General features: G+C 63.7%; 1 protein-coding gene across 1 annotated transcript; it reads right to left on the bottom strand.

Moving 5' to 3' along the window:
• Positions 1–2,179: 2,179 nt before the first annotated feature.
• OLIG2 (oligodendrocyte transcription factor 2) lies at positions 2,180–4,623 on the bottom strand. The gene is made up of 2 exons (XM_074858217.1): positions 4,581–4,623; positions 2,180–4,267 (listed from the first exon to the last, which is right to left on the bottom strand). Exon 2 carries the CDS (start codon positions 4,228–4,230, stop codon positions 3,346–3,348), a length of 885 nt encoding a protein of 294 aa, XP_074714318.1. The 5' UTR covers positions 4,231–4,267; positions 4,581–4,623; the 3' UTR covers positions 2,180–3,345.
• Positions 4,624–7,821: the final 3,198 nt, after the last annotated feature.

Genomic DNA, 7,821 nt, shown 5'->3' with positions numbered 1-7,821 from the left:
GGTGGGGGAGACAGACGAGCAGGATTTACCAGCTTCTGGCCACTGCCGACTTTTGCATCTGTCAGGGTGCTAATTATTGCCTTTAATAGAGACAAAGAACAGCTCCTAATGATGCTCCCTCTAATTCTCACCTGCTCCTGCCCTTCCTCTGCAGCAGCACTCCCTCGCCGAAGCCCTGCTAATTGGGAAAGCTGCTCTGCTTATTGCAGCCTCCCTACAGATGGGGGGGGGGGGGGGGGGCGGTGTGCAAGGCACCGGTAGCGGGGCTCCAGGAGCAAAACCGGCGGAGGGGGAGTACATCCTAAGAGGGGCTGGCCTGGCAGGAGCTCCCCATCCTCGCCTCAGCACGGCGGGGCTCAGCATCCCCGGGGTCGGCGGAGGAGAGGCCTTTGCCTCCGCGCTCCGGGGGGGACTGGGGTGGTCTCTGCCCCTTCCCCGGCCCGGCCTTTGGCTTGCAGCCGAGCCTGGCAGAAGGGCCACAGTCGGGGGGACCGTCCCAAGCCGCTGGCAGACACCTGGCTGTCACGACTTCCCCCCCCGCCCCGCCAGAGAAGGCAGAAGCAGAAGTTCTTGTACCGCAAGGACCGCCTGCAAAGCCGCAGACGGACACAGAGGTAGCACCCTAAGGAGGCCTTAAAACGAGGGTGGCCAGTGCCAGCGCCCTCCTGGCCACCGGGCTCAGGGTCAGCTCTCCCGCTGGAGAAGGCTCCGGGGCAATCGGCGGGGTGCTCGGCGTTGCTCCCCGGGGCTTCGTCCCTCCCGGCCTTAAACCGGTTTTGGTTGCCAAAATCGGTACTGAGGATGGTGAGAAGGGGAGCTTCTCGCCAGGGGAGGTTGGGCTGGGTGTCTCTGGACGAGGAGCAGGGGGGGTTATTTCTCATCACCACTGGGGTGGGGGGCATGCTTTTCCGAGCCCCGTTTCCCTTCCCTGAAAGGGTTGGCATGGGACGAGCCGCAGAAGGAAGGAGCAAACTCAGCAAAGCAGGAGCCCGGAGGGGCGGTCGGGCAGGGACCGGCTCGCACCACGCGGGGACCCCAGCCCGCCCCGGCCGCCTGCCCACGGGGACCCCACCCCACCCCCCACCGCCAGGGAACCGCTTCACTTTACACTAAAAAAAAGAAAAAAAAAAAAGTCCCCCGGATCCGAACTCGCTCTCATTCCCCCGCGGGTGTCTGTGTGCCCAAAACTCCTCCATGGCCTGTTATTATGTATACGTATAAAATATATATATGTATAAAATATACGTGCTATTTTGTATTTATACGTATGTAGCTAGCTAATTATTTTAAACAGCTGTCTATCCATTTATCGGTCTAGAGAGCGAGGTGTGTAAGCATGTGCTTGGGCAAGGGCGCGGGTTTTGGGGTCTCCCTGCCCGCCCGGAGCGCGGTGCCGGGCGGGAGCGGCCCCCCCGGGGCGGGCGGCGGCGGCGGGACCGTGGGAACCGCTCCCGGGGAGCCCCGCTGCCCGCCCCGGGGGGCAGCCGCCGTCGCCGGGGGCTGCCGACCTCCTTTTCCTCACAACATGGGATTCGTTCGGGCCGTTCCCCTTTTCCTGTAAGGAGAAGGGGAAGCCCCAGGTTGCTCCACGCCCGCACCCTGCGTGCGAGAAGCCGGCCCGTTCCTCGGGGTCTGTCAGAGGGTGAAAGATTGCCTGCCCAAGCACCCGAGTACACAACTGCTGAAATACGCACGGGCGAGAGATACGAGCAACTTCGGGAGAGAAAAAAAAAAAAAAAGGCTGTCCCCATATAATTTTCCTTTCCGTGGATTTTCGTTAGGTTGGCTTTTGGTTGAAGGTCAAGTGTGCAGAAGCGATTACAGTGAGCGCCAAGTTTAATGTTTCCTTTCCCCGAATTAATATTTAGCTCCTGCCAAGCGCTGGATTCGGTAGACAAAAATTTTCACATTACGAACCCAGTGACAGTCGTTTCTTTCCTCGCCTCTCTTATTCTGCGGGGAACAAATGAGGAAAAAAATAAACCAAAACGGTTTCGATCAGCCGGCGAAGCAAACTAACGAAAAACTTAGGGAAAAGGCAAGGATGTGCCTAAAATGTTCCCACCGCTTCCCGGCTATGCGGCCGGTCACCCCGCGGCGCCCGCTGTCCCGCCGCCACTACCGGCACCTGCCTCCGCCTCCCGCTCGCCTCGGAACAGCAAGGAAGAGGAAAAGGCCATTTTTTTAAAATGCTTTTTTTTTTTTTTTTATTTAAAATCTCAACAGTGGATCACTTTTTTTTTTTTTTTTTTTTTGCAACCAAACAAGTAATAAATATTATTTAGCAACTTTTTTCTTTTTTTCTTTTTTCTTTTTTTTTTTTTTTTTTTTTTACAAAAATAAACAGATGATAAAATCTCTGCAAGGGGCAGCGATAAGAAAAGTTGTTATTTCAGAAACAAGCCCAAGTTCTCAGTATTGCAACACGGACAGTGTGAAAGTTCCTACACAGAAAGAGCATTAAAGGGTTCAAACTTTGTTAAAGGTGGCAGGAACGAAAAAAAAAAAAAAAAAGTGTTATACGCTTAAAAAAACCCCCAAAACCCAACAAACCCCAAGAACCCAAACCAACGAAATCAAGGCAAACCGACCCCTTATTCACTCATGAGGCTTACACAGTACAAGTGCACGGACGGAAAGCTCAGGCAGAGCGGACTTGCATCGTTATCGTTGAACGGTATATTTACAAATCCCGAACCAGAAGGAAAACTGAAAAAAACGGCGGGCGGGGGAGCGGGGGAATAAACCGACTTTCCCGGCTACACTTCCAGCCGGAGTCCCGCTGCTCCCCGGCAGAGCCGGGAGTCCCCGGAGCGGCGGCCGGGGGCTCCGGGAATGGGTTTGCCGGGGCGGGGTGTGACCCAGAAACGTCTCCAAAGGCTCTGCGTGTGGAAACGAAACCGGGAGAGAGGGGGGAGCAGACAAACAAACGAACAAACGAGCGAACGAGCGAAAACGCCTCTGCACTTTTGGTTCCTCCATTCGCGACGAGCCCAGGACTATTTTCCCCTCCCAGCGAAGTTATCGCCAACAGCGTAAAATTAACGATAAAGAAGACGCGCGGGCGTTCACTCGTGGCGGGATGGTTTTCCCCGCTGTCTGGGGAGCGGGCAGAGCCGGGCCGGGCTCCATCCCCTCCCGCCGCCCTTCCGACGGCCCCGGGAGCGGGGCAGGGGGGGACGGGCGCGCACACACACAACACGCGCGCACACACACACATACACACACACACACTCACGGACACGGACACGGGACACGGACCCGCTGCCGCCGGGGGGGCGCGTTTGTAGGTCCTGGAGGTGCCGGGGCGGCGCGGGGCGCGGAGAGGCGGCCCCGCCGAGGGGCTCATTTGGTGTCGGTGGCTAATCTGGGGAGGCTGGCGGTGCCCATGCCGGAGACGTGGTGGTGCGGGGGGGCCGACACCTGGCACATGCTGCAGGGGCAGGGCATGCCCCCCCAGTGCTGGAAGCCGCTGCCCAGCGGGGCGGCGGCGGCAGCGGCGGCAGCCGAGGGCGACTTGAGGAGCCCGTGGGGGGGCCGAATGGAGCTGACGGCCGAGAGGCCGGAGCCGGGCAGGGAGGCGCTGGAGACGGCGGCGGGGGGCAGGATGGGGTGGTGGACGGGGTGCGAGGCGGGGTGGCCCGGGTGGCCGGGCAGCGGGGCGGAGTGGGCGCCCATGCCGCCGGGGCAGGCGGCGGGGTGGAAGCCGGCGTGGTGCCCGCCGTAGATCTCGCTGACCAGGCGCTTCATCTCCTCCAGGGAGTTGGTGAGCATGAGGATGTAGTTGCGCGCCAGGAGGAGCGTGGCGATCTTGGAGAGCTTGCGCACCGACGGGCCGTGGGCGTAGGGCATCACCTCCCGCAGCCCGTCCATGGCGATGTTCAGGTCGTGCATCCGCTTGCGCTCCCGGCTGTTGATCTTCAGGCGCAGCTGCTGCAGCTCCGGCTCCGTCATCTGCTTCTTGTCCTTCTTGGAGGAGGAGGAGGACGACGACGAGGAGGACGACGAGGAGGACTTGAAGCCCAGCTTGTCCACCACCACCACCCCCGCAGCGCTCATGGCGCTGCGCAGCTCGGCGCTCAGCTCCGGCGGGGAGTCGCTCTGCGTGGAGCTGGACACGGTGCCGCCCGTGAAGCCCCCGCCGCTGCCTTTATTCCTGGCCGTGAGGAAGAGGTCATCGGGCTCCGGGGAGGACGGGCGGCTGGAGACCAGGCTGGCGTCCGAGTCCATGGCCCGGCGGGCGGGACGGCGGCGCGCACCGGGCTGCCTGCGGGGAGGAGAGAGAGCCCGCAGGCGGCCCCGGGTCAGCGCCCGCGGAAACTTGGCGCCCGCCCGCCCGCCCGCCACGTCGGCGAGCCCGCTCCGCCGCCGCTCCGCGGGGCCGGGGAACGACGGCCCCGGCGGGGCAGGCCGCGCTGCCCGCCCTCCCCTGCCGCCGCCCGTGGGGCGCCCTCGGGGGGGCGCCTCCCGTCCCGTCCCGTCCCGTCCCGTCCTGTCCCGTCCCTCCCTCCGCGCCTCTCCGCCGGGCCGGGGCCTCGGGGGGCGCCACTTCGGGGTGCTCGGGCGCGGGGGGCACTTACCGTGCGCGGGGCGGCCGTGGGGAGCGGCGCGCCGTGACGGGCGAGCACGGCAGCAGCGCGCACCTTGCGGCGGCGGCGGCGGCGGCTTTATAGCCGCGCCGGGGAGGAACGATGTCACCGGGCGGGAGGGGGGCTGCGCCAATCGGCGGCGGCGGCGGCGGGGGGGGGGCGGCCGGGGGGGGCGGCTGATGTCACCGGGGCCGGTCCGGCTCGATGGGGCGGGCGGACGGGGGGGGCGACGGCCGGCCGCGGCGCGGGGAGCCCGGCGGGGGGGCGCGGTGGGGGGGAGGGACTTTTGTCAAATCCATAATAAAATGCAACAATGACAGCGCCGGGAACAGCTGTTGGGGGGGCGGGACGGGGACGGGGATAGGGATGGGGATGGGGATGGGGACGGGACCAAACAGCCCCTGGCCCCGCCGCCGCAACGCCCTCGGGGAGGCCGCGCTGCCCGGCTCCCGCCAGCACGTCGGTGTTTCCCCGTGCCCCGGCCCGGCCCGGCCCGCCCCCACGGGAAGCGCTCAGCCCCGGGCCCCGCCACACGCACCGGGCGGGCGGCACGCTTTCCCCGGCGGGTGCTCCCTCTCAGCCCGGTCGTTGTCCCCCCCGTTAAGTGCTGCGAAGGGAGGCGGAGGGGGAGGAAAAAGTGATTTTGGCCACCCCGTTCCCCACGAGCGGATTTCCCCGCGGAGGTCGCCGAGCAGCGCCGGCCCCAGCGGGGACTCCCGGCTCCCGCCCCGCGGCGACAGGGGGAAGAAGCCGGAGCAGCCACCAAAACCGACCCCCAAACGACCCTCCAGCAGGAGAGGGGAGAGAAAGAAAAAGGGACGTAAACCCAAAAGTGACCTTCGGGAATGCCTCCCGCCTCCGTCCGCACCTCGCCCGGCTCCCGACGATCCCCCTCGCCCCGGCAGCTCCGTGCAACAGGGTCGGGGCTTCCTCCCACCGGGGTAAATTCCCCCGCCGCCGTCCCTGTCCCCCCCCGCCCCGGGCCCCTTTGCCTTTGTTGTATTATTTTTACACCCGTGTGTTTCCCAGCTGGCCCGGCAAGCCTCAACCATCCGTTAAATATGTATTTAAAACGTTAAGAAGTGAAGCGTGGAAATGTGTTTCCCAACGGTTGCGGGGATGATCCGTAACAGGTCAATTAGGAAAATCTGTCCCAGCGACAGCCGGGCCCGCCGCCGCCCGCCGCCCGGCGTGTGTCCCGCTGCCGCCCTGGCGGCCCCCGGCCCGGCCACCCGGGACGTGCCCCCGGCTCCCCCCGGCCGGGGGGTCGGCGGGCGAAGGGGCCGCCCCGGCCCTCAGTTGCCGCACCTGCTTGCGGGGCTGCGGAGCCCGGCCGGGGGAGGCGGGGGGGACGTACCCCCCACCCCCCGCCGCCCCAGGGATGGCGGAGCGGGAGGGGTAAGGCGGGGGGAGCTGGGGCTGAGCCCTGGAGGTGAGCAGCGGGATGGGGAGGGGGGGACACACGTCTGTGCAAACTTTGCATTTATTTCATGGTCGGGGAGCGGTGAGGCGGCAGCGGGAAGCCTGCCTCTGCCTTTTGACTGATGGCTCTATACGGCGCATTGTTGGAGCCGCATAAAACAGGGCAACAACGAGCACAACTAATTAAGCCCCGGCGCCTTTCCCCGGGCCGCCGAGGCGTCCCCGGGAGCGAACGGGCCGCGGCCGGGCCAGGCGGGGCGGCGGGGAGGGGACGGCCGCCCCCGGGTCCGCGGTGCTGGGGCGAAACCGAGGAAAACGCCGGCATCGCTCGTCACCCTTCCGTCTCTCAGGGCTCGGTAATTTTCCTTCTTAAAAGGCTGCGACCTTTCCTTCTGAAAGGCTCGGACCCGCCGCCCCTCCGCACCCCAAACTGATGGGGGGGGAAGGGGGTCGGGTCCCGCCCGCCCCGTCGGGTTTGCGGCACCGCCGCCGTGCAGCGGCTCAGCCCCGGGCGCCAGGTTTCACCGGCCACTTCATCAGCCCGGCGACGGGTCGGGACGGGCCCCCCGAGTCCCGGCGGCCGTGCCAGCCCCGCCGCCCGCTGCGCAGCCCCGGCGGGTCCCGCTGGGCCGGGTGGGGCGGGCAGGAGCCCCCGAGGGGCCGGGAGCCCGGGCGGAGACTCGTGGGGGGGCGGCCGGGGGCTGGAGCGGAGGGGGGGGGTTACCTGCCGGGACGGGTGGCGGTGGAAAAGCGGTGGACAGCCACCGGCCTCTGCCCCGGGGGAGCGGGGATGAGCAGCAGGCGGGGGCGCGGCGGGGGCTGCCGGGGCTCCGGGGCCGGGCTGCGCCCTGGGGAGGCAGTTCTGGCAGCACCCTGGGGGTCCCGGCGAGGGTGAAGTGGGCAGAGGAGTTTTTCGTTTCCTTCCTTTTCCTTTTCCTTTTCCTTTTCCTTTTCCTTTTCCTTTTCCTTTTCCTTTTCCTTTTCCTTTTCCTTTTCCTTTTCCTTTTCCTTTTCCTTTTCCTTTTCCTTTTCCTTTTCCTTTCCCTTTTCCTTTCCCTTTTCCTTTTCCTTTTCCTTTTCCTTTTCCTTTTCCTTTTCCTTTTCCTTTTCCTTTTCCTTTTCCTTTTCCTTTTCCTTTTCCTTTTCCTTTCCCTTTCCCTTTTCCTTCCCCTTTTCCCCTTTTCCCCTTTTCCCTTTTTCCCTTTTCTTTTTCTTCTTTTCCATTTCCTTTTTTTATTTTCCTTTTCCTTTTTTCCGTTTCCTTTTCCTTTCTTTTTTTCTTTTTTTTATAGTTCTCCTTTCTCCCCCCCCCCCCCTTTTTTTTTTCTCCTTTTTCTCCCCCTTTCCTCTTTTTCCTTTTCTTTTTTTTTCTCTCCCCCTTCCAGGGACGAAACCCCACACTGCCACCAAGGAGAAACTGGGGTCTACGTCCCTAACGAGGCGAGCGATGCCTTTGATGATCAGCGTCCGTCTGTCTGGACGTGAACCCTGTCCCGCCTGCGGGGCTCCTTGCGCAGGGGGGTGCGGAGTTTGCGCGGGGCCGGGCCGGGGGCCGGCTGGGGCGGTGGCAGCGAGGCGGTGCTTCTTTGCCGTCCTCGTCGGAAGGAGAGGGGGGTGCAAGGCGGAAGAGGGGGTGATGTCTGCCGTGAGATGTCAAATTAAATATCACACGTCCCCCCTCGATTCAATAAGGCTCGGTATTGCAAACTGCGTCTCGTCCGTGTGTCCCGGGAAGGCGGCCCTGGAGAGATCCCAGAGGAGCCCTTCACCCCAACTTGCTTTTGACACTAAAATGTGGAGCAGAGCGTAT

This window comes from Strix uralensis, chromosome 2 (genome assembly GCF_047716275.1).
Source record: "Strix uralensis isolate ZFMK-TIS-50842 chromosome 2, bStrUra1, whole genome shotgun sequence".
NCBI classification, from domain to species: domain Eukaryota; kingdom Metazoa; phylum Chordata; class Aves; order Strigiformes; family Strigidae; genus Strix; species Strix uralensis.
The sequence above is the reverse complement of the archived record's forward strand: the minus strand, read 5'-3'. Positions and strand labels throughout refer to the sequence as shown.